This window comes from Neophocaena asiaeorientalis, unplaced genomic scaffold, assembly GCF_003031525.2.
Source record: "Neophocaena asiaeorientalis asiaeorientalis breed wild unplaced genomic scaffold, Neophocaena_asiaeorientalis_V1.1 scaffold692, whole genome shotgun sequence".
NCBI classification, from domain to species: Eukaryota; Metazoa; Chordata; class Mammalia; order Artiodactyla; family Phocoenidae; genus Neophocaena; species Neophocaena asiaeorientalis.
In genome coordinates, this window is record NW_020172814.1 from 870690 (window position 1) to 897803 (window position 27114).

At 38.9% G+C, this 27114-nt stretch overlaps 1 protein-coding gene across 1 annotated transcript in view; it reads left to right on the forward strand.

The window, feature by feature from the left end:
• The window catches only part of DGKI (diacylglycerol kinase iota), a 435686-nt gene that overhangs the window by 282108 nt on the left and 126464 nt on the right, over positions 1–27114 (forward strand). Inside the window, exon 20 of the mRNA XM_024741647.1 lies at positions 6537–6736. Coding sequence (XP_024597415.1) covers positions 6537–6736 — 200 coding nt within the window. The remainder of the gene's footprint in view (positions 1–6536; positions 6737–27114) is intronic.

The following is a 27114-nucleotide window of genomic DNA, read 5'->3' on the forward strand; positions in this document are numbered from 1 at the left end:
GTTTCTTCATTATAAGAATCTTCACTTTTTCAAAAAAATGTTCTTATTCATAGTAAGTATTTAATAATTGCTGGATTAATTTTAATGAGCAGAAGGAAAGTTTTTCAAGTAAAGCCTTTCCTTTTTACTGTCCTCTGCTTCATTGTAGATACTGGCTGTGCATTAGCATACAGCTAATATTGTCGAAGTTAGATGGCATGTGGTAGAATTTGAGAACATGAAATTATAGGTACAACCTAGAATCCTAAAATGCTAGTGCTAAAACAGACCATAGCAGCCTACCAAAACCTCATCACTTAACATATAAAGAAACTGAATCTATGGAATTATTTTTGCCATAAATGTTATTCATATGAACAATAATTAAGTAAATAGTAATACTATTGCTGGTGGAATTTAGACTGCTTACAGCATGTATTACAGTAGGATTTTAAAATACACCCCTGTCCAGAAATGTTAATATTTGATAAAATGGAAAAAAGCAATAAAACTTAATGGCATTGCTTCGTGGCAATAAAACCGCTTGTAAAAACTTGTATAGAAAAATATGCATTGAATGATGACGCCACTGCAAATTACTTAAGTAAAATTTCTCGTTTGGGGGACTAGGGTAGGGTGTCAGAGAGGGAAAATATCCCATGTGAGATAGTTCAATTGAGGGAATTTAGTACAGGGGATTACTTACAGGATGTTAGAAGAACTGAAAAGAGGTAACCCATAGATAGCAATCCATGGATTAGCAACTGCAGAAATTCTCTGCCACCTCCAGGACTGGAGGGACAAAGGGAAAAGACAGTGTTATCAGCATTCAGGAGCCAGGGCCATTCAGCAGTGGTGGGACCTTGGACAAGTAGCCATTGATGGGCTGTGCAGTGAGGGTCATTGGGCAGGAGCTGGGACTCCAGAGAAGGGAATCAGACCACAAGAGTTGAGGTCATTGCTGGGGCTGCCTGTCTGTGCTGGGACCGTAGAGACAGGGTGGCCTGGGAAGAGTGCTTGCCAGTGGGAAATGGAAACAGAGGAGAAACAGCCACTGCCAGAGACACTGCTTGATAAAAGAGAGCTAAGGAGAAATATATACTTGCACTCTCCTCTCTTTCTACTGGCTAATTTTTATATTAATATTTATGTTTCTTGCTCCTAGTCCTTTAATACATCTGGGCTTAATATTTGTGTATGATGGGAGGTAGAATACTGATTTTATTTTTCTCCATTTTATTTTATTTATTTATTTTTTTGCGGTACCCGGGCCTCTCACAGTTGCGGCCTCTCTCGTTGCGGAGCACAGGCTCCGGACGCGCAGGCTCAGCAGCCATGGCTCACGGGCCCAGCTGCTCCGTGGCATGTGGGATCTTGCCGGACCGGGGCACGAACCCGCATCCCCTGCATCGGCAGGCGGACTCCCAACCACTGCGCCACCAGGGAAGCCCCCTATGTCTTTTCTTATGCAAACACCTTTATTTGAATTACTGTATCTTTGAATATTACATGACTCGATATTCAATAAGGATAATCTATTGTTATGTTTTCAAAATATTCTCAGCCATTTGTGAACCTTTATTCTTTGAAATTAATTATAGAATCAGTTTGACAAGATTCTTCAAAATAGTATTTCTCATATTCACTTGGAATTACATTGAATTTATGTATTAATTTGGAGGAAATTCATATCATTAGAGTATTAAATTGTCCCATCCATGGCTATGGCGTGGTTCTCCTTTTCTTTAAGGTTTATGTCTCCAGTAGTTTAAAAATGTTCTGCATAAAAGTCTTATTGCTTTATTTTTGTTGATATTATAGATGACATCCTATTTTTTATTATATTTTTACTTAGTTATTGCTAGAGATGGGGAGCACTTGATTTTTTTATGTTGATAGTGTACCTTTCTTACAAGGTTTAATTTTTGGCCTGTGAATTTTCTTGGACTTTTGATGTATGGGATGATATTAGTGGAAATATTACAAGGTTTGCTTTCTTTCTTCCATGGCTTTTTCCTCCAATTTTATTTCCTTGACTTATTATGTTGGTCAAGACCTCCAATACTATGTTGAAAACTTTTGTTACTAGTGGATCATCTTGTCCCTTGAAAGGAATGCTTTGAATTTTCTTTATTCCAAATAATGTTTTCCCTACGGATTTTGATAGATGACCTTTATCAGGTAAATAAGTTGTGTTCGATTCCTAGTTTTCTAACAATTGACCCTAAAAGGCACTGAACTTTATTATTTTTTCTGCACCTTTTGGGATGATAATGTGGTTTATCTCACTTAAACTGCAGTATGGTGAAATTATAATAATGTGTTTTCTTTTTTATTTTATTTTTATTGAGGTATAGTTAATTTACAATGTTGTGTTAGTTTCAAGTGTACAGCAGAGTGTTTCAGTTATACATATATATGTATACAAATATGTTCTTTTTCAGATTCTTTTCCATTTTAGGTTATTACAAGATAATAAGTATAGTTCCCTGTGCTATACAGTAGGTCCTTGTTGTTTACCTGTTTTATATATAGTAGTGGGTATATGTTAATTTCAAACTCCTAATTTATCACCCCTCCCCGGCCCCCCACCTCCGCTATCCCTTTGGTAACCGTAAGTTTGTTTTCTGTGTCTGTGAGTCTATTTCTGTTTTATAAATAAATTCGTTTTGTACCATTTTTTTAAGGTGCCACAAGTAAGTGCTGTCATATGATATTTGCCTTTCTCTGACATTTCACTTAATATGATAATCTGTAGGTCCATCCATGTTGTTGCAAATGGAATTATTTCATTCTTTGTTATTTTCTGATGTTGAAGTATTCTTAATTCTTGCAAAAACCCATAATGGATCACAATTTAGTTTTTATGTAACAGACCAGTAAAAGCAATTAGCTATTTTTTTTAATGATTTTGGTATGTGTGATTATAAATATAATTTAGGTTAAAAGTTTGTTTTCTGCTGCTGCCCTTATCTGGTTTTGTTATTTCAGAAGCCATAGCATCATTTTCTAAAACAAGTTTTGTTAGACACTGTCTTTCTATAAAACTTGGGTAGAATTACTTGTAAAACATCTAAGTCTACTTGGCACATTTTGGGGTTGGGGGTGGAATGAGTAATGTTTCTGAAAACTTTCAATTTTTAAAACAGTCTAATCTATCCAATTTCCATATTTATTACACCAAATTTTGCAAATTATATTTTTTCCAGAAATTTATCTCGGTTTTCCAGTTTATTAACATATAGATCTTTATAACATTCTTGTATGACTTTTAAACTCCATTATATCTTATCCTCTCTTGTTTTATTTTTTAATAAAACAAAATAGTTTTCCATTTTTTGTTATTTGGTTTTACAAGACCACCTTGTTCGTCTTGAAAAAAAAAAAAAAAACCCAGATTTTCGTATTGTTGATTATCTCCGTTATTTACCGTCCATGTCACTGATCGCTGCCTTGGGCCTTTTGTTACGGGACTGGGACTGGGAGTCAGGGGCCTGCAGCAGTCGGGAGAAAGGAGGGGTTGGAAGACTTGCCCTTATTTCTGTTCTGATTTCCCAACCCAGGGTTGTCTGTCCTGTCATCTGACAGCAAGTGGAATAAGGACTTGAGTAGTAAGAAGGAGGATGAGACTTAGATGGAGAATAGTATTCCGGGGAGGAGCATAGTGTAGAAAGTCAGAAAACCTCACACCAGGGACTTCTCTGGTGGTCCAGTGGTTAAAACTTCGCCTTCCATTGCCGGGGTTGTGGGTTCGATCCCTGGTCAGGGAGCTAAGATCCCACATGCCTTGCAGCCAAAAAACCAAAACATAAAACAGAAGCAATATTGTAAAAAATTCAATAAAAACTTTTTTAAAAAATGGTCCACATCAAAGAAATCTTAAAAAAAAAAAAAAGAAAGAAAACCTCACACCTTAACTGTGGACTGAAAGAAAGTTGTTGTAATGACTTGAGGACAATAAATGGCAATGGATACACTTAGTCCAGGGGCTGTCTTTGCTTTCCTCCCAAGTCATATACCACCAGAAAGGCAATATTCGAAGTTTTCACAAGAGTATAGTAATGCTAGGTTGAACAGACAATTGAATATCTGTCATTAATACACCAATGTATTCTTACCAGTAAATGACTCATTCTAGCAGATCCTGGGGGTCATTATGGTTATTAGGGCCTGTGCCTTATAGGATGTTAAGTCTAGATTAATCTGAACGATGAAAAATAACTATTTCTAGTAAGAATTTTAAAATATTACCTTTAACTTGTTGCAAAAGTAAGTGTTTTTGTGCTAACAATAATAGAACTGTCTTTATTCTGAAAAGCTAATTACTGTAATTCCTCTTGTGCCTGTTCAGTGATCCTGGACTGATTCTGAAATGCCAGTGGAACTGCCACTGACAGCTATTTACCTCTGTTAATTGTGTTTGCTGTTAATCTATCACCGAGGCTGAGAATATGGCTTAAATGGTCTCTATAGTACTGTGGAAGCCTTCTGATACCGAAGGGTTCGAAAGTATTTAAGCAATTTTCAGTCCTGTCAAACCCAGAGGAATAAGTTCATACTTAGCAGGTTCTGCATTTTTATCTGTCATTAGGCCTAGTCAAGACTGGGGGAAAAGAGAAGAAAATGGTATTTCCTCCATGGATGAAGGGATACAGTATGGTCAGATAAACATTGCCCTGAGAAGTGCTTGTTGAAGGCAAGGGAAATAGTTTGGAAAAGTTCGGGAGATGAGGTAGTGGCTCAAGTCCATAGAATAACTTAAAGGAGTCATTTAAGTGCAGCCAGAAAGACCTTAAGCTGAGTAACAGAGGATCGGGTAATAGGCCGGAAAGGATTTTAGTAAATTCTCGCCTCATTCTCCTCTGCCTCCTTGTTCTACTAATTGAATAAAATTGTATGTAAAATTCACAACTGAGTGCTTTTTAACATCAAAGGTGTTCAATAATGAAGTATGTTCTTTACTTTTCAGTTTTTATTCTACTTTCTTTCCTCCTTTCTGTCCCTTTGTGTTCCTTTTCTCTTTGCATTCATACATAATCAGGTTTCTGTTGTTCAGATTAATGCAAGTGCAAAAGTAGTTCAAAGTATCAGATAAGCACAACTATCTGGGAACCAAATTAGTGGAAAATGACTTCACAAATCTCAGTTAACAAAGTTTTTTCCCGTAGGTTTTTCTTTTTAAGTCAATCTTTTAGATTTTGAGCTAGAGTTAGTATTAACTTCTTTTAAAAGTTTGTTTACTTCATTAAAAATTGATACTCAAAATGTATTATAATAAAGCCTTACTGAGCAACTGTTAGCAGTATCTACTAAAGTTAAAAAAAAAACTTACGGCATAGCAATTGTACTCATCTTACGTACCACGAGAGGGGACGTATCCACCAAGAGACAGACACAAGAAAGTTTATATCATTAATAGCCCCAAACTGGAAACAGCCAGATGTTTACCAGCAGAAGAGTAGGTAAATACACTTTTCTATTACTCAAAAATAATGATGAGCAAAAGATGTCAGACACAAAAGAGTACATATTGTATGATTCATCTTATATGAAGTTCAAGTTCAAACAAATTGAATCTATGGTATAGAAGTCAGAATAGTGGTTACTGATTGGTTGGTGAGAGGAATGTAAATAGATTGGGCAGGGACACATGGAAACCTGGTTGCTATAAACTGCCTAAAGCCTGATCTGGATGGAGATTTACATATGTGTATAAAAATGTCCATCAAACTGTATAAGACAATTTGGGCACTATCTGTATGCATAACCGAACATATTGTTTGATTTTAGTTCATCCCTAAAAGGATAAGTGATACTAAAATATATATTAAAATTTTTTTTTTTTTTACTAAGGCAGATAAATTATGCTACTTTGTTGCAGAATTTTAATGTTGGGTTGACTTTTCATTTTGTGGCTACTGTAGTGAACTGAGCTCTTACTGTGTTTGATTTTGATCCTCAAAGCTGCTTTACTCTAAAGGATGTTTTCAATTGGGGATTATTATTTTGCATTTCATTGATCTTACACAGATTTGAAGTAGTTTGAGGAGGTTTTAGGTAAAAAGGAAAAGCTTACCTGAAGTTTGAAAAATTTTCTAAGGATGGGTTGCATATTTAAATATAATATATTTAATATATAACTATATATTATAATTATATATAAATATATTTATATAGTAAGTGTAGTATGGAAGCTGTCTTAAACCATGTATTTTATCTTTCTTATATTTTTATTCTGTGTACATTGGTTATTCAATGGGAGTAGACAACACAAAGAGCTTTTGTATTAAACTAATGATTAATTTAAGGCTGAAAATACGTAAAAGCAAAAAATGGCTATCGATGAGGATTTGTGATAAAGCCATCAAAATTTAGATATTTCAGTTTATGTGTATTAGTGATTTTCCAAGGTTTCCCACTTTACTCATGGCTAACAGCTTTCAGTAAGTATTTTTCAAAGGCCTTTTGATTATAGGCAGTGGGCTTGGGGTTTCTAGGTTTCCTGAGTAACTCTTAAGCACTAACCTCTCGCTTCCTTTTGCCTCTTGTCTTTATAGGCTGCCCTGCAAGTCGGGGGCCACGGAGAAAGGCTGCACCAGTGTCGGGAGGTCATGCTGCTAACTTACAAATCCATCCCCATGCAAGTGGATGGAGAGCCCTGTAGGTTGGCCCCGGCTATGATTCGGATCTCGTTGAGGAATCAGGCCAACATGGTACAGAAGAGCAAGAGAAGGACGTCCATGCCTTTACTCAATGAGTGAGTCTGCCCTTGCCCACCTTTGTGAACATGGAGACCGTGGAGAGGAGGGCACTGAGCATGTGCATGATCAGGGGCCTCCCTGTGCTGGGAAAGGAGACGAGTCCAGGAAACTCAGCAGCTCCTTGGTCTCTTGCACATATTTCTTCTTCATGTTTACTATACGGTGACCACACGCTTCTTTCAGAAGTTATTGCTGTATGATGTGTTAGAGTGATGACGCTTTTTCACTGACCACTTGAGTATATACTTACTGGGACCAGCAGAAAATCACTGAGTGATTCAGGGTCGTAAAACGTGTCCTGTTGAACGTGTTCTGTTTTGTTTAAGAAGGCGCGCTGTTGGCCTCCTCTTTTCCCCGGTCGCTTGGAGAGTGTTGGTTTCTCCAGGTGCAGGAGGTCGGCAGAGCTGGCTTTGGCTCCCCTCTCTCCACATTGTATCCCCTTCTGCCCTTTCCCAATGCTCCCATTTTGGGGTCCTGTGTACTCTGATGCTTCAACTCAATTTTGCCATCCTGGGTGGCATCCTATTGTCTAGATGAAACCTGACCCACGACTCAATGCCTAAACAAAATGTATCCCTCCTGGACCCATTCCTTTCTTGGGTGTTTTGATAAACTGATTTGGACAAGGTGATAAATGACTAGATATTTTGAGTGCATTTTATAGAGTCCCTTAATCTAATTTCGATTGAAATGTCTTTTTGGGGGTTGGAGAAAGGGATGGAGAAAGATGGGGATTTGGGGTATCTTTTAGAGTATCTTTCATATATCATGCACCTATGGCTGACCTGACTCAAGGTAAGGACGTTTTAGGGTTCAGCCTTGGGCCATTCTTCTGTCACAGCGAGGGTCCCTCCAAGGTGCTCCTCTATTTGTGGCCTGTGATGCATGGTTACCTATTTGTACTGAATGGCTGGCTTCCTCTAGTGCCTGTGAAGGAAGGGCATGCTTCGCCATGTATTTATTGAGTCAATGTGACAAGTACAGAAGTGCCTAGAATGAACCGATGACACAGGTGTCATCGCTCCCTGCCAAAGGTTCACCTGTCTTTCTGAGATGGCAGATGTTGAAGAACAGCGTTCGACAGGGCTCGTGACGTGTTTCAGTTTTTAGTGTCTGCTTCTAAGCTTGAAGCTGGGGTGAGGGATCTTCTCTCCTCTGCATCCTCCTTTTCCAGAGTCAATCTGGGCTCCTCCCGGCACTTTTCCTAGATCGTTATCCAGAGGGCTTGTTTAGTTGCCTTTTTCGTTTTGTTTACATTTTGCAGCTAGTGAAACTCTTAGCTCATTTCTGCGGCTTTCTCTGTCCTCTGCCTTTACCACTATTAGGTTGAACGTACACTTTGTGCGTTTCAGGCAGTGTGTCAGCAATAGTATATGGTTGACCATATTCTCTCTTGAAACATTAGAGTTAAGCCATGAACTATTGGTTTAAGGGAAAGTTCTGAGCTACTAAGTGAAAAGCCCTCTCTGAGATAGTCCACGTTGTTTTGGATCACTTGTAGATCGTTTGCTAACAGAGCTAAAAATTCTTAATATCTACAGGCAAACAGCTCCCATTTTCATGCCTGGTGCTTCTATGCTTAATAACCTTATGAGACATGAAACTCTTTTCGGGTGTTTAGTTTCAAACAGTTTTTGCCCTTGAGAAAGAATTTGTATTTGCTCAGAAACTGTATTAAGAATTTACTTGGGCTTTCTTCTCATATAAAAACAAATGGAAAGAGTTGTTTTCTTTTTTGTACACATGGCACATATGATAGATGATGTGACTTCATAGATTTAGCCGGGAGGGTGTTCGAGAAGCAGCCTCGGGCTTCCCTGGTGGCGCAGTGGTTGAGAGTCCGCCTGCCGATGCAGGGGACACGGGTTCGTGCCCCGGTCCGGGAAGATCCCACATGCCGCGGAGCGGCTGGGCCCGTGAGCCATGGCTGCTGAGCCTGCGCGTCCGGAGCCTGTGCTCCGCAACGGGAGAGGCCCCAACAGTGAGAGGCCCGTGTATGGCAAAAAAAAAAAAAAAAAAGGCAGCAGCCTCAACTCAAAAATGCTGTTATTTCCCACCAGGGGGCAGTGGTGTCTCCATCCAAGCAGCCTCAGGCCGTAGGAAAGACTTGTGTGAAATGCCGGTAATAATATTCTGTCCATTTCTTAAAAGGACACATATAAATCTTAAAGATCAGCCAAGACCTTTATTACAATTTATTATTAAAATTACCATTCAACACATTTTTAGAAAATCTCTCACCACTATTCTTTTTCGCCCTCTGTAATTAGATTGCTTCTTTCTATTTCAGTAGAAATCTTTGTTTGGAAATCTAACTTCTTCCACTGGATTTCCAAGTGGAGTTTCCAGTTTAAGGGCAGCCGGGCCACTAATATCTTCTTAAAAGTTTTCTTCCACCTTCTGAGCCCTCCAAGCTTTTCTCTGTTTAGGCCACCGTGTGCAAAGTTCACTATTGCAGCCAAGGCAGAAAGAGAGTATTGAAAGATAATTCTTTCTTCCTTCTTTCCTGCCTTTATTTTTTCCATCCTTCTTTCCCTTTTCTTCCTTTCTCCCTTTCTGACTTTTTACTGTTTCTTCATCATTCGCATGCCTTCTTTTTGAAGAAAGAGAGCTGTTGTAGTTTAAAAACTTGTGTGTATCTGTGTTAGGGGGAAGGGAGTCAGAAAGGGGTAGCTTTTCAATTCATCTTAAGGACTTATCTTCCTTTCACATAGCACGTTAACATGAATATTTGAGATTTTAGGGCTGTGGCCCCCCTTTCTGCTGAAATGCTGGTGTTCCTCATAGATTTGCCCCTTCTCTGGGAAATCACATCAGAAGTTCCCTCTGTGAGGGATAAGCTAGTGTGTCTCACATCTGTGTCTTCAGCCCGGGCTTTCTTCTAAAAGCTGAAGACTCGCACCCAGATATCTTAGTTGACATCTTTACCTGCATATCTCATAGTCACCTCCACTTTTACATGTCCCCTGCGTTGTTTGAACTCTTCCTGCTGTTTCCCACACCTTTAACTCCCACACCATCTTTCCCCTCTGCTAGTAACACAGCCTTAGCGGCAGAGCCGTGTTCATCACCTCTCGTCAGCATTGCTAAAATCTGCTCAGTTCATTTCCTTGTTTCCAGTGTTGCTGCCCTTCACACTGTGTCTTTTCCAATACACTGGTTAGAATGCTCTTTCTAAAAATGTAAAACCTATATTCCTTGGCTTTACTGACCTTTTTGATTGTCGCCTTGGTCCTCTCCTTCCTACGCTCCAGAGCATTTTGCTATTTCTGGAGCAGTACGGCCTGTCTCGGGTGTCATTATATTTTTGCCCTCCTCACCTGCTTTCATCTGCTAGCCCCTGCTCAAGTTCAAACTCCATCGAAATATCACTTCCCCTAAGAATCCTTTTCTATCTGCTTCCAGCCATTAAATACACCACTCAGCGCTCCTATAGTATTCTCGTTACTTCTCTCACACCATTTATCAAAACCAGTGTAATTATTGGTTCGCTTGTCTCCCCTGCTCTGTGGGGAGACCCCAGGGTTTTCCTCATAGGGTCACCAGTGCCTGGTAGCGTGTCTGAGACTTACGGTTACATGTTGAACAAGGGACTGGCACATGGATCGGCTCTATAAAGTCCTATCTGTTACGTTTCTCAGAAATTGTTTCTAAAATAACATAAATCTAAAACCTCGTGAATATAAAAATAATAACAGAAAATGTCTTGGTCACATTTTATGGCAGAAGTGGAAGATATATACTTAAGAATTTCAAGATCTGGTGCACATGGATGGCTGGAAGAATTCCCATGAGAAACAGCTAAATAGGAAGCTTTCATGATGCCAGTGGATCTTCATGTATGCAAAAAGGAAAAAAATTTTTTCTAAAAAACTGTCTTGGCTTATGATCCTATTTGCTGTTACTATATATAAACTGAAAGGCTAGGCCCGTTATGTTCACTCTCCCCTCCCCTCTCCACCCCATTGGTACAGGAGCGTATGTCATTTGTGGCTTATGAATCTACTTGAAATATGACTCCAATAAATTTCTTCCCCCCCAAAAGTAATAGAGCAGATTTGTTTAGGTCCATATTCATGTACTAGTAACATGATAGCCAGGTAAATTTGACTATGTTCTCTATTTGAAAGTCACTTTTGAGGGAGATCAGAAATTCTACATTACTCAGGTGCATAGGAAGATCTCAGCCTGAGTTCACTAGCAATTAAGACAACATTGTTAAGGGTGATTGTATGATCCAGGGGCAAGATTTCTAGTTGGGCAAACCTTGGGCAACCGACTTCCAGCATCCTGGGCTGCTGAGAAGTATCATTGGTTATCACTGATAGCCCGTTCAGGATGACAAGGAGTTAATTCATGGGTGGCTCTATATGAGAATTTATGTACCCCGTGGAAAAGAGGGATGGAGGGGTACGTCTACTGCAGTTATAGTGAAACTGTTCAAATGGTCGAAGAGAGTGAAGGGAATAATGCTGTAACAGTGACAGGAAATTTGGGGTTTAGTTTCTTCAGTTCCACATTTTCTCTTTTCTGGTAGCCATCGAAGACCCTCTCCTTTACAAAAGAAGGGAGAGCAGAGAGAAGTCTATAGTTTCACTCCTCTACCAAGAATATGAGTGGAACTACAGCATCACTGTGATAGAATTAGGCTTTCTTGGTATTACCTTGGGATTTCTTAGAAAGCCTTCTCTGTTTAACTGAAGGAAGTTAAAGTTTTTGTCGAGTCGCTCTTTTGAAGACGGTTGTCCTTTGACATGAATATTCCAACAAAGCCCTGGAATCCTGAGGACTATGTTAAAGGATTCAGTTTACCTTGATTCTGCTCTGAGTTGACTGTGCCAGCCTACCACCCGTGTGTGTGTGTGTGCGTGTGTGCGTGCGCGCGCGTGCACAGATGGATGCCCAGTGAGACCTAGAGCCGGAGAGGACCGCGGTAACCCTCTGCCCCGCAGCCCCGTGCAGCTTCCGCGCTCCTCCAGCATCTGCCGGTGCCCCGCCTCGTGCTCCAGTCTGTGGCTTGCCTGAGAGCCGGCCCTGCCATGTGTCCTGTTGGCTTCGTCGCTATCACTGGCTTTTTGATTATTTCCGTGGCTGGCTTGATTTTCTTTTTCTTTTCATTTACTGTTTGGTGATGCGCTCATTTAATTTCTGTTTAAATTTTGTGTGTCTCTCTTTCTCTCTCCTGGCTTGTTCCCCTGTCTGTCCACGCTGTTTTGCTGACTGTCTTCGCTGCTCATTCCCTGCTGCCTCTAGTGTCCATCAGGTGCAAGCTGCGGACCTGCGGAGAGTGTCTGCCCCCCCAGGCTCCTTCACCATGTGAGTACAAAGCCGTCCCGTTTTTACATTGTGTCTCTCACCTTCATCTCCTCCTCAGGGACAGACTACCTGCACCCTCTCCCTTCACAGGTCCGCTTCTCAAGCAGAGAAGCACCTCACTGTAATTGTCTGCTTTAGCCCTTCTTTGATTTGAGATGCAGCTGTGAAATTCTTTGTGTTCTATCTGTCTCGGTCCTCTGAGTTCACAGTTTAATTTTTTGATTAGGTACTTTAGGGTCCAGAGTTTCATGGGGTTGTATAAAATTCCATACTAAGCATTGGTTTCTGTGGAAAGTCTGTAAACCCATAGACCATTCCATTATCTATGGCTCAGGGATGACCTTGAAGAAGCTCCCGCTACACTTGATTCTGTGGACGGACCCCGGAAATTATGCGTGGAGCTTTGATTGTAGGTACGTGCATCTGTGGATTTTTCTGGGTTGAGGAATCCATAGTTGTAATAAAAGATCAATAACCCAAAGTTGTTAATGAGTTAGCAAAGTGCAGTTTGTACATAGTAGTTTGTACTTAACAAACTCTGTGCTTTTATATTTTTCTGGTGAAAAACAGAAGGAAAATGTTTTTTAGCGCTTCACTTCAGGACTTTTTTTATGCTGTTGCCTCTGTCTTGCCCTTCTTTCTTTTCTCCGTCTTACATATACTTTTGTTATGTTTCAGGTACTGTTACAGGTGCTTTACACAGGTTAACTAACTTACTCCCCCAACCACCTTATTGCCATACGTGGTATTATCATCTCCATGTTATACATGAGGAATCTGATGCACAGAGAAGTTGAGTAATTTGACGAAGGTCACACAGCTAATAAGTGGTAGACTGGAATTCATACTCCCGCAGCCTGGTTTCAAAATTCATGCTCACAACAATTTATAATCTGCTGCTTTTCATCTATCAGTGTCCTATGTATTTCTCAGGGCCCAGCTGAATAACTGCCTTTTCTAAGAATTGTACCTTGATTCTTGCTGGCAGAACTAGTTACATCTTCATTGGAGTTTATACTATTATTGTACTCACTATAGTTCTCAAGGTATAATCGACCGGTACTAATTATATTAGCTGTATATCTGTGTGTATCCCACACTACACTTAGGCCACTTGAAATCATTTGCAGTATCTTCTTATGACCCTTTGTGTTCCCAGCCTTGATCACAGACCTTAACACAAAGTATTCTGAAACTAAACAGAATTGTTGGCTGGTTGGTAGAATGAATGAATGAAAGAATGCATGTCTGAACAGAACTCTGCAATATCTAACATCTAGGGATATGCAAAGTCACTCCTAAAGTTCAGTTATGTATCATTTTACTTTCAACCCTTGTCTTGTGGATACACGTTTATTTACTCATTTATGACAAAATATTTTTCCAAAAATATTATTTTGTACTTGCTCTGTGTCAGACACTATTTTCTCCTTTGTATTTAGCGGTGAGCACAACAGCTCTATACCTTCATGGAACGTACAATTGAGCGGTCAAAGAATCAGTAAGAAAATAACATTTAATTTCCAATTCGGAGGCTATTGCTGGGGTATATTACATATACCCCATAAGGCCTGTTCAGTAAATTTGAGTCCAGAGAATGGCTCTCAGTGATCATTATTTCCAGCAGCTCTATTGATAGAGTTCAAGGAATTGAGAGTATAAACAATAGGAGTCCACGTGATAGTTGTCATATTCCTGTCACCTTTTAAGTTTTAGTTGTGTTTAAGTTTTCATCATATCATTTGAATGAGGTTCTTTTTTTCTTTTTCCAGGTGTGTATGCTATAATAAGGTGAACTGTCTTGTTTATTTTCATGGCATGTAACAGGCAGTCCACCTAGATGTGGCCACTTAAAACTTGAATGTTTATCTAAAATATTTTATATTTGTATGTGCTATATTAATTACTGCATATTATAGATTTTATGTCTATATAACGGATGAAAGATTTATATAATAAAAATTAAATTCGAGTATTGTTTTAAACATTCAATAACAGGACTCTGTCAAATGGAGCCAGGAGCACAGAGAAAACTCCAAGCACAATGAGTATTGTATTTATATATTATGACAGCGGCAACTTAGCGTAGACCCACTGTCATGCTGCTATTGCATGAATCACATTAACCTTGCTCTGGTCCTCACGAAAGTCAGGACTCCAGTCAGTATCTTGAGCTAAACTTTGTCTGACTTTTTTTTTTTTTTTCTTTTAACTCTTGGATCAGCCATTCTCTGCTCAAAACAACTCTTTTTTACAGATGATCTTTCCTTTGGGAGAAGCCTCTCTTTCTGCTGTTCCTAAAGTAAAGTTGCTTTTCTAAAGCAATTTAAATTGTCCTTTCTCTCTAGCTTTCTAATGACTTTTTTAATTAGGGAGGGGGGCATGGTCTTGACAGCATAATGCATAAATTATTAGGAATGGCAACATACAATTAACGTCTGCGTACATGGGAAATTTCAGCTTTACACAAAGAAGAATCTTGAAACTTTCATTTTGATCATATATGACCACGTATGAATGCTAAATTTTAATCAAAGGGATTTAGTGGCTTCAGCAAATAGAACAAAATAAAGTAAATAGAATATTTCACCACAAATTTTATGTACTATAGCGCTTTTTTTTTTGACGTCAGAGAAGAGTTATAATTTCCAGACTTGGCATATGACATAATTTGTAATCCGGGCATTCTTTTTTTCTTTTTTATTGAGATATAATTGACATATAACATTGTATCAATTTCAAGTGTAAACATAATGATTCAGTGTTTGTGTCTATTGTGAAATGATCATCATAGTAAGTTAGTTAATATCCATCACCACATGTGGTTACGATAGTTTTTTCTTGCGATGAGAGCTTTTAAGATCTCTCTTAGCAACTTTCAAATAGTCAATACCTATAGTCACCATGCTGTACATTACATCCCCAAGACTTATTTATTTTATAATGGTATTATTTTCTATTTATTATTATAATAAGTATTTTCTATTTATTATTTTATAATGGTATTTATAAAGGTATTACTATATAATACCTTTTAAACCCCCTCACCCATTTCACCCTTGTCTCCTCAGTGTTGCTCAAAGAATTATTAGACCAGCACCTCAATTAATAAATTCATTATAATTAAGTGACTTCATAGTAGAATCCTCATCGAAGACTACATACATGCACTGTATCTCATAAATCATGAATATTCACATTAAATGGTCATGCTCAGAAAGCCCCAAAAGGTGTGTAACTGTAAAATGAGTCTCTGGAATGCTTTCAGCTTTTACTATTGCTTTTCATTAAGTTCTGTTTCCCTCCTGCTCTTGCCCTACCAAAATGAAATAATGTGAACTGCTTACATCTAATTTATTCATTTTTCATCTTTCAAAAATATTATTCAGTGTCTGCTTTAGATATCAGATACTCTGTGGGATACTGGAGATAAGAGATTAGAAAGCTAAGGTTTCTGCCTTGGAGAAATGAACACACCAGGAACAGACCCACTTGTGTTGCCTACAGTACAATTACAACGCAATGTGACAGGCATCCAAATGGAAATTCTGGTTGTACTCCCATGTGAATAACTTTTTTTTGACTCTTTATTATATTTGTTTTTGTATTTTAGTAATTAAAGTTAATATAGGTCCAAATTGACTTTTTTGATATATATTTCTCACTTTTAAGACATATGGATTCATATAACTAGCACCATAATCACCAAAATGGTTCTATCACCCCCAAAATCTTGTTTTGTAATCTATGCCCTTTATGGTCATACCCCCTAATCCCTGCATCTCTCATCTCAAACTCTGGCAACCACTGACTGCTACAGTTTTGCATTTTAGAGAATGCCCTATAAATGGAATCATACAATATGCAACCCTTAAAAACTGGCTTCTTTGAGTGAACATAACACCTTTGATGTTTATGAGAGTTGCTGCGTCTATCATTCCTTTTTGCTGCTGAATAGTATTCCACTGTATGGATGTTTCTGTTTATTTACCTAATAACCCAGAAGGACATCTGGGTTATTTCCAGTTTGGGATGATTCTGAACACAGCTGCATAAACCGTGATGAACGGGTTTTGTGTGAACGTAAGTTTTCGTTTCTGTCGGTTAAACACCTAGGAGGGATTCCAGGGTCGTATGGTAACTTCATGAGAAACTGACAGACTGTTTTCCAGTGTGATCGTATCATTTTGCATTTGCGCCAGCCACGTATGAGAGTTCCTGGTGTTCCACATCTCTGTCAGCACTTGGTAATGTCAGTATTTTTACATTTTAATCATTCTAATATGAGTGTCTTTTCATGTGATTATTTGCCATCTTTTATACATTCTCTGGTGATGCATCCTCTCAAGTCTTTTGCCCATTTCTTAAACTGGGCTGTTTGTTTTCTTCCTGTTGAGTTTTGAGTTTGTCATGTATTCCGGATCCAAGCCTTTGTTAGATATGTGCTTTGCTTAATCATTTCTTTGTTCTAGAAGGCAGTTGACTCAATTTTCAGGCCACAATTTCTGACTCATCTTCTGAGGATAGTAGCCATAGTGTGTTTTCAGTTGTGTTTTCGGAGCCTTTGCAGTGCTATTCCTATCTGTCTGGTGTGCAACCCCTCCAAGTTGCAGGACAGGATCTGAGGGGAGGGTCTTCTCTGTAGTTCAGTTCCTAAAGTCTGTGGTACTGTGTTTAGGGCCAGATTAACACATTTGCAGCCTAGAGATGAACCCAAGATCATGGACGTCTTTCTGGAGTTGTCTTCCTGAGCTCCTCCCTCTCTCTTGTCACCCTCAGTACTTTCCCATTTCCCGGGGCTTCAGTTTTGGATCCTTCAGCCAGAAAGCTCAGGCTTATTTACCCCATGCTGCTGCATAGCTCCTGAGACCACGTTCACCTCCAGGACCAAGCAGTGATATGACTGAAAGAGAAAAAGAAGCAATGGTGGTTTGTCCCATCCTCTTGGGACCACAGCTTCTCTTATCAGAGAAGAAGATTCCCTCTCCTTATAGTTTTTTTTAAAATTTTATTGAAGTATAGTTGATTTACAATGTTGTGTTAATTTCTGCTCTACAGCAAAGTGACTCAGCTATACGTACATTCTTTTTCATATTCTTTTCCATTACGGTTTATCCCAGGATATTGAATATAGTTCCCTGTGCTGTACAGTAGGACCTTGCTGTTTATCTCCCTCTCCTTACAGTTTTAAGCACCAAAAGGACTTTGTCATTGCTGCTGCCAGCACAGCAAAATTGCCTGAATGCCGGGTTGCGAGAAAATGGAGGAGGTATAAGAGGGAGATTTCCCCAAATTTCTCTGACCATTCAGAGTCCCTTCCCTTTCCTCAGGCCAGAGTTCAAGGGCTTTCCCAGAGCTGTCTCTTTCTGCACCTGTTGTCCATTTTAGGCTTTGTGCTGCCTGGAGTCCAGACCAGGGTTGATTAGAGGTCAAAGGAGGAGAGAGCTCAGCGTTAGTTGGACGGTATTTTAAATTCTGGTCTTCTTCTCCCATCTGCTGCTATCATTTATTTTTCAGAGTTCTCAAATAGCTGCTTTAGGCATTCTGTCCAGGTTTCATAGCTGCATTCACTGGGGGAGAAAGAATGGTGGGTGCTTATCCTCCTTACCCAGAGCCAGAACTTCTCTACTGCCCTTTAAAGCAGAGAGTTTTCACACTATATCCTCTTTTTACCTGCTACAGTTACTCAGAGAGTGCCATAGCTAAACCCAGCAGAAGAGCTCTGCAGAGAAACCAGGGTGTTTTTGAACTGCAACCAACAAATGTTGAACGTAATAGGCTATCTTGCACAACAGTCCCAATTTAAACATAAACAAGATGTCTCCCAGTGCCAAATTGTGTGGATTTGTTTGTTGTCTTGGGGAAGGCAGAGTCAGACACAGATCCATGAAAAAAGTATAAAGTGTTATCTTTGATTCAGCATTCTAAACTTGCTTCCAATAAGCGAAGATCTTTGTTCTATGAAGAAAGGGAGTTTTACTAAGAGAAGTATTTTTTTGAGAAATATTTTTGATATGTCTATTTTTTTTTCTTTTGGGTTGAATTTAAGGATTTTATTACCGAGAAACCACCAAGACAGAACCAAGAATCTTTAATCTTCATGATTAAAAAAAAAACATAAATTAGTGATAGGTGGTTTAATCTTTGCATGCCTCTGGCCAAGGAAGTAAACTAGAAATTTCTTTGAAGTGCTTTCTAAAAATTCAGTAATTCTGTTTTCCGACTAGTCACATCAAAGCTTTTGTTTTAACATGTTTTTGAATTTGTGTAATATGCTACAGAAGTTCTATTTATTTTGTTTATTCAGTTCTGGCCCTTTAATTAGAAAATAAGACTTGGTCTGCTTTTTTCAAAACCCTTTCTCTTTTCCATTCTTCTTTCAGTGAACTTCACTCTCCCACACCCTGCACTCTACCAGGGAGTAGGAAAAACATTGCCAACGTAGAAATTTACATGCATGCCCTTGTAAACTATGGGGTTTACCTCTAAAGTAGCTAAGAAGACCCACCAGATGTGTTTTGCCTCCAGATGAATTAAGCTTGGTGGCTTTGTTAGAACCTCAGGTTCATCAGGACTCCTGGGCCAGTTGAGCCTTCAGAAGAGTGCTTCATGCCTGAAGAGTGCTTCATGCCTGAAGAAGAGTGCTTCACACCTGAAGAGTGCTTCATGCCAGGAATCTGTCCAGATTCTAATTCATGGATTATTACTTTTGGGTCATAATTTCTGGACCAATTGTGAAGGTACCAAAAGGGCCTAAGCATTCACAAATACTGTGAATACACTTGTTGTTAATGCTTCTGTTGTTATTTTTGTGTCCCTGGATGATTATCTCTGAGTAGTAGGATTATAGACAAATTTTATCTAAATTTTATTGGCTTTCTTTATTTTCTAGATTGATTTCAATGAGCACACATTACTTCTATAAAGGGGAAGAAAGCAAAAAAAAATTATAGCCATTTATAAAAATGTCTCTGCTTTAAAGCTCAGTAGAGAAGTTCTGGTTCTGGGTAAGGTGGGTAAGCACAGATTCTTCTTTCTCCCCCAGCGACTGCAGCTATAAAACCAAAAGCAAAAAATAAAGTTTATATTTTTAAAAGAACAGAGAGAATTGCTAAACTCACTGATTGAGTACATGATATTTCTTTCAATTCTAGCTCAGAGTCAGATGGCAAAGCATAAGAGTTAGCTTCAGGCTTTCTGGGGAAAAAAGCCGTTTGCTCTCTGATCCTCTGAGCAGGGGAAACTGCTAAGCTTTAACTCATCTTTTTCCTCCTTTCTCTCACTCCCACTCCCATGTTTTATGAATTTCTGGTGATTTCACTTCCCACTGTCCACAGTTCCTTGACTTTTAATCATGTCAAATTGTCCTGTTTCCTGTTTTCCTATGCCACCCCTCTCTGCTGGTTCCATAAAACCAATATAGCAAATTGAAAATTCCCAAGAAAAGTAAGGGCTACTTGAGATTCGTCTCATACCAATTTCCAAACTTGAATCCAGGCTGCACCTTGTATCATTGGTTTTTTCCCTTCCTTACGCTCTGTGAGTTTCCCACAAGAGTTCCTCACTCTGCCTGTGCTTCTATTCCCGTGTAGGTACCCGGGGCAGGGGCGTTTAGTGACTTAAAGACAAGGGGCCTGCAGGAGCAGACCCAGGTCTCCAACTGCAGTGTCTTCCTCCTTATTCTGTAGGCCCCCAAACCCCATGAAGACATCCTCTGTTTTAAGTGTCTATGGGAGCCCTGCTTTTGTCCGTGTGACATTGACCATATAGTAACCTTTTTGCATTTCAGTTTTTCAAATATTAAAAAGAAATGCAGTTGATCTCTGGGATTTCTATCAGCTCTGAAGTTCTGTCATGCTAAAATTCAGGGCATGATCCTAGACTCTGAAGATCTGCCCCTGAGGTATCTAGCAGTTGAGACTTGCCGTGGGATGTGACACGGTCATTCTTTATCCTTAGTACTGATCAGGCAGGCCAGGCCCTGTACCGCCTTGGTACACTTTTGCCTTGCTCTCAGCAAGAACCCAGGCAGATTTTTTCATTTAGCCAAAGAGGTAATATGGGCCTGAGATTGAGTTGTGATCACATTTAGCATCCTGATAACTGTATGTGGTAGCGATTGCTATCATTGCCATCCCATAGATGAGAAGACTGAGAATAAGAAATATTGGGAAACTTGCCTAAGATCATATGCTATAAAGTCATAAAGGTAACACCCAGGGCTCTTTGAAGATGGCATTTAAGGCACTGAATTCTGCAGTTGATATAACCTCTGGTCATTTTCCTGTGCGTTTATCAATATATATGTAACTTATGTGTTTTAATCAAATCATACTATGTAAACTTCTCCCCTTTTTAAGAGATGACTAACTCCCCTCAGAGATGACTAACACTTTAGAATTCAATTTGAGTGTTTCAAATGCTTGAATCTCTGGTAGTACAGGTTTGAAGTTTGTGTTATTATACGAAAAATGTCAGAATGACAAACCCCAGTTAAAAATAAATTCTAGTGTAGCTAAAGAAGGGGGAGAGTCTTTCGGGCTTGTTAGTAATGGTGTTGGGTCTGTGAAAGGGGCTCTTCGGGAAGGGTCCTGCTCGCATCCTCAGGGGCTGGATGGCGCTTGTGTTCTCTTGGCGAAGGTGAGCACGGCTCGAGCATCTGGTGCAGTTATGTAAAGGGGTATTAGGACTCCCTCGGCATTTAAAGTTATATCTCGTTGCTTTTAAAATTTAGTTTTAGAGATGCATTATTCATGTCTGCGTAGGTGTAGAAACAGTCCTGCGAGTCAGCACTTCTCGTATAATGAAAGGTCACTTCAAAAGAAAAAACAACACCAAAAAAGTGAAGCCGATACTCACTCAGGTGTTGGCTTGTTGCAGAGCATGGGGCCCAGTGAGCTTCGGGGCATTTTGGGGTGCAGTCTATTGGGCAGGACAGAGAGGGGAGGGAAATTCATGAGTTTTGTTTGTTTAATCAGAGTAAATTTTAGAAAATTAACATTTAAAAAGCCTGACTTTAGAGGTAACATTAGTCCAATAGGGTCTGATAATCCTAACAGTGATATCAAGCCAGAAGAGGTTTCCAAGTGAGGTTAAAATTTTGGAAAGTAAAAAATTAGATTCATCTCATTCCTCTATTATGTATCTTTTTATCAACGGTAATTACAGGATTAAAATGAAGCGCGTTAGTTCTCTTAGTGCATCATTTTAATAGGCATCTGTATTACTTTGCTAGGGATGCCATAACAAAGTACCGCAGACACAGTGGCTTAAACAACATAAATTTATTTCCTCACAGTCTGGAGGCTGGAAGTCTGACATCAAGGTGTTGGTAAGATTAGTTTCTTCTGAGGTATCTCTCTTTGGCTTGGATATGGACATCTTCTCCCTGTGTCTTCACGTTGTCTTTCGTCCCTGTCTGTCGCCTAATCTATTCTTATAAGGACACCAGTCAGATTGGTGTCCATATGACCTCATTTTAACTTAGTTCATCTTTAAAGACCTTATCTCCAAATACAGTCACATTTCTGCAGCACTGGGGGTTAGGACTGCAACATATGAATTTTGGGGGCACACAACCTAGCCCATAACAGCATCATACTAGATAAATTTGAATAAATATTAGGGTTTTTTTCTGTCACCAACTGTGTGAAGGTTGAACTTTGTGTATACACAAACTCTATAGTTGTATATACAACTATAGAGTTGTATATACACACAACTATCAATACATGTATTGATAGTTTAATTCTTTAAAATCTTTTTTTATGAAACTGTCTAAGGGGCTAAAGGACATTGCTCTTTTATTTATAGTAGATTCTAAGTATTAACTCTGGATACAATAAGACTGGTGACCTCTGTGAACCAAAATTCATCTTCTGTAAAATAAGGTGGTTTACAGTATGAATTTTAAATTTTTGTTCAGATCTGAATTCCTAAAACATTATCATAATAAAACAACTATAAAAATACAGATGATAAATGGCAAGGAAAAGGAGTAATTTTGCTAGTCTTTGTGAATAAAAGATTTACTTACAAATGGACTCTTCACCCAGAATAACACTAAATACTTTTAGAAAACAGTTATTAATATCTTTAGATAAACTGATACAACTGCGATGTTAGTCATAGAATTGCTGCATTCGGAGAGAAAAAAAGAAACATTTCAGTTTTTACTCCGGTACTGCAGTGATAACTGATACCATATTCTGCCATAGAGTATGACGAACATATCAATAACAGAGAAATCCAGACGTTTGTTTTGAGTGTTCCAAGAGGGTATTTATTTCAAATTGCTTTTCTGAGGTGGTAATGAAACGCCACGTGCATTTCATTTATAGGAGAGTTTCAGTTGAATTATATTGATGCAATTGAGTTTCCCTCCTCTGTCATAATACCCTGAAACACTTATATGAAATGAAAAGAGAGTACATTTTAAAAGACATAAAAAGAAAATACTTGATGCTAGATTTAATTAATCCCCAGAACTCATCCTCACATTTTGTGTCAGAAAATGGAACTCTGAAAAGAAGGTAGCACGTTCTAAAAGTTGTAGCTAAGATATTTGAGTAAAATGAACATGGCATTGGAAGAATTACAAATGGAACAAAAAAGACAAAGCTTTTCGGCTTTATATTACAGAGAACTGTAATTATTTTCCTTAATTAATCATTTAGGCTCTGCTGCTCTCGAAGTGATTTATGTCCTCTAGTTGGGACATACATAAATCTTTTGGTCTGATGGTATTTTGTTGTATAGGCGAAGTAAAACAATTACATGTTTCCTTGAAGAAAGGTTCTTGCTTTATGAGTATGTTAGGATACTGCCTTTGGTAGAGACTTGATCTAGTTAAATGTGATAAGTGAGAGGATAGAAACAAATGGGACCAGCAAAAGTACTCCAAATTATTGTCACAATCTGTTACGACATTTTCAACAGAAACCTTTTTTCCTCTCTTTTCCTATTTTCCTTTTAGTATTGGTAGCACTAAAATATTAACCAATTAATATTTCAGCTGGTTATTTTGTGTTTGTTTCTTCATCGTCATCCAAGTAATTTGTCTACCACTAAAAGTTTATACTAACGAACTTTTTTTCTCAAGTTTACTGTCAAATCTTACAAAAGTTATTTTTGTTGATGAGTAATTGTGGTAGTAAGAGAATTGTTCTATGATTTTTACAAGTTCTGTTCTAGCAGTGTGTCTTTAGTCTGTCTATTCTTATACTATCAAGAAGGATGGTTCCAAAAATAAAATTCCTTAGTCGTTGGATCAGAAATTAGAGAAAGGTGGTGAAAAGTTTCCCCCTAATTGGCTGAATTTGCTGAGTTGGAAAGAAGAGTCGGGTTTAGAGGATTCTCTGATTCTTTTTTCTTGGATTTCTGACAAGGACACATGGGGTAATGGGGGCACGTCTGTGTTACAAGTGGGGGACTTAGCTTTCCACCAACTGTAGGTTGATGGATAGGAGAGTTAATGATACCGTGTCTCTCTCCAGAGCTAAATGCAGCACCACTGAGTATTCCAAGCCTTGGCAAGCCGTTGTCAACCTGGGAGGAATGTGAGTCAAAACACAGCGCAGGGCTTCCCTGGTGGCGCAGTGGTTGAGAGTCCGCCTGCTGATGCAGGGGACACGGGTTCGTGCCCCGGTCCGGGAGGATCCCACATGCCACGGAGCGGCTGGGCCCGTGAGCCATGGCCGCTGAGCCTGCGCGTCCGGAGCCTGTGCTCCGCAATGGGAGAGGCCACAATAGTGAGAAGCCCGTGTACCGCAAAAACAAAAACAAAAACAAAAAAAACATAGCACAGTGAAATACTACCTATTAAGAAAAAACAACTTTGCAAATGTTATTTCTCTGATATCCAGTTTTTAGGAAAATATATGAGTCTTTTTGTAAGTCTTTCTATCAGCCTATGGAAGGCTGAAACCATTTATGGAAATGTTTCTTATGTGATGCCATTTATTGTCAGGCCAACACTTAGTTTTTATTTTCTTTATATGAAACAAAACATGGAATCCTCTCCTTACTGATCCTGTTTCCTAGGGATGCAGAGCTCCTTCCACACAGTCTGCACGATAACTTTTCAGTAAGAACACATCTTGTAATTCATGCATCCAATCCTTTCTCAAACTAATTGGAGTTACAGCATTTCTCTACCTCAATAGACAGTTATATTTATTTTCACTGCATTACTGCTTTATGCATTTTTGGCCACTGCTTTGTTTGGTTATTTTTACTTATAAACAATTCTAAATTCTTGATTTTTTCTGTAGGTTTATAGGTGAAATAAATGTTAAATACTAAAAATTGTATGTAGCCTAGGGTTTTTGTTTTTTTTTTTTTGTAAAAATGTTGTTTTAATGTTATATAGACACCCACTCAAATACCTCCACTTGATTCATGAAAGTGCTTAGTTACTAGAGGATGAGCAAGTAAGTTAGGTTTTAAGCCTACTTTCAGTGTCTTTCAGGACGTATGTGAAAGGCCAGAAGTTTTTTCTTCTGTGAAATGATACTTTTTCAGCTACTCAAGTCCTATCACTTGCTCCATGCTCTCTTCCACCGAAGAAAAGTCAATTTCTTTATCAGTTGCAAATAAGAGCAGGATATTACAACAGTTAACGACTGCAAACCCAAGGGAAGATTTTTACCACTTAAGTAGCAAATACATAAACGGTTTTCCCTTTGTTTGATATATTGAAATTGAAACTTGAAGTAAAAAATATTTTCCTTTCTGAGCACATGAGATCTGAAACCATTTAGATGGCTCGGGAGTAATATTATCCTATTACGTCTCATTGGTTCAAGCCCAGTGATTCCTTATCATTGGAGATAGTGATTAATGGTCCTCTACAATCGGAACAGCAAAATAATTCTCTATGCTATTGCAGGCTACGGTACTCAGAGTAGCTCATATTAGCGTTTTATGGTAGAATCTTTAGTCATTTTTAATGTGGGAAACCTCCGTTACATGGAATTACTTCATAAAGTGGAAGTGCTTTTGGCTGGGTGTGACGAAAGACAGGGCTTGAGTTCTCTACTTTTCCCATTCCAGCTGTTCTTCATCTCAGCAATTTGACTTTGTAGAATTCTACTACAAAAATGCATATTCTCTCTTCCTCTGATTTCCATCCCTCTTTATTTCCTGTGGTATTTGTTTTCCTTGCCTTTCATCATGATTTTTTTTTTTTTTTTTTTTGCGGTACGCAGGCCTCTCACTGTTGTGGGGCGCACAGGCTCAGCGGCCATGGCTCACGGGCGCAGCCGCTCCGCAGCATGTGGGATCCTCCCGGACCGGGGCACAAACCCATGTCCCCTGCATCGGCAGGTGGACTCTCAACCACTGCGCCACCAGGGAAGCCCATCATCATGATATTTTTATACTCTTTATGTACTCCAAATTTTATACTTTTAAGCATAAAATAGTATAAAAAGTATAAGTGGGAACTTAAGGTGTAAAACTCCTAAGACTTCTTTTTTTCCTGAAAGGTTGTCATCCCTAGTTACCAATTCAGCAAATATCAGGGAAGGAGATTCCACTTTCCTAAGACTTAAATCTGTAGATGGTATCTAATCACAGGTAGAAATTCTCCACTCACATTAAGCAGAGGCAAGCCAGAGAATCAACTCCATACGTGAGGAGAGCACAGCAATGATAAGACACGTGAGCATTGAGGTTATTCCCTGTTTGTTGGCTTTAGCAATGGGAACTGATTTTTCCTTTGATCCAAGTTCTGTTGAGTGGTTCTCATTCTGAACAATGGTGAACGGTATGTGTAACACGTGATTCGGTGGAACGAATAATGTAGTCAGTTATCGTGAAAAATCATTTTTCTCATTGCAGAAGTAGCAAGTCTAGATGGGAAGCAGTAACTTACAGATGTTGAAAGCGTCATATTTAATACACGTTGTGGGAGATGTAAAGATAGATGTATATAGATAGCTGGGCAGTCAGTTCTTTTTTAATTGAGATTTACAATATTATATTCATTTCAGGTGTACAACACAGTGATTCAGAATTTTTATAGATTATACTCCATTTGTAGTTATTATAAATTATTGGCTGTATTCCCTGTGCTGTACAGTATATCCTTTTAGCTTATTTATTTTGTACAGAGTATAAGGGAAGGTAACAGAATCATCATGTCGTGATCACGTTTATGTTTCTCACCGCCTGCTGCATCTGCGGTGTGATGAGGGTGTTCATGGGCGCCAGGGGCACAGTTAGTTTAGGTGCGAGATGATAGTAGTTTGGTCTTGGCCCATGAGGGTTTTAGTGGAGGGGGTAGAGAAGCGTCCATATTTGGAAGATACTTAGAGGAGGAGAAAGAAGGAGCAGGTGGAAATTTAGTTCGGAAACCAGGAGAGCTTTTTGGATTGAAATCCAAGAGAAAAGAGCTTCAAGGAGCAGAGTTAACCACAGTGTGAAATGCTGCTGAAGAGAGCACGAGGGTGAAAACTAGAAAGGAAATTTAAAATGCGTGAAGAAAGGGAAAGGAGAAAGTAAGAGACCGTGAGATCTTGTGGAGAGGAGAGTTTGAGTTTCCACGACTTAAAAAGTAAACCTGTGTCTCTGGTACCCGGAAGTTGTAACATTAAGTGTATGTGGGGCGGGTTCCACATAAAGGTCTCAGAGTTGGATGACCGAGTCCTCAGCAGCTGTGGCAGTCACTGCCACAAAAGCAAATGGGTGGTAAGGAGAATCTGAAATATTGGTCAAGGCTATTGGCCTTTTTCTTTTCCCTTATAGCGGAAATGATGAAACTGCTGTACTGGTCCAGCCGCTTTGTGATGTCACCAAGTAAAGCCACTACTAGTTCGTCCTCTTTGCTTCTCCTTTAAATGCCAGGAACCTAATAATGCTAATTTCACTCTATCATGTATTCATATATTACAATTTCAGAAGCACAGAAATGTATTCCGCTTTCAATGGAAGCATGAAAATCTGCATTTCAATGTGTATTTGAAGATCTCAAGAAACTTTAAAGGTGAAGTTTTGTTTCAACCAATGGCATCAAAGTTTTTTGATGTTTGCTACTTGTAGCCTATTTTTAATTTAT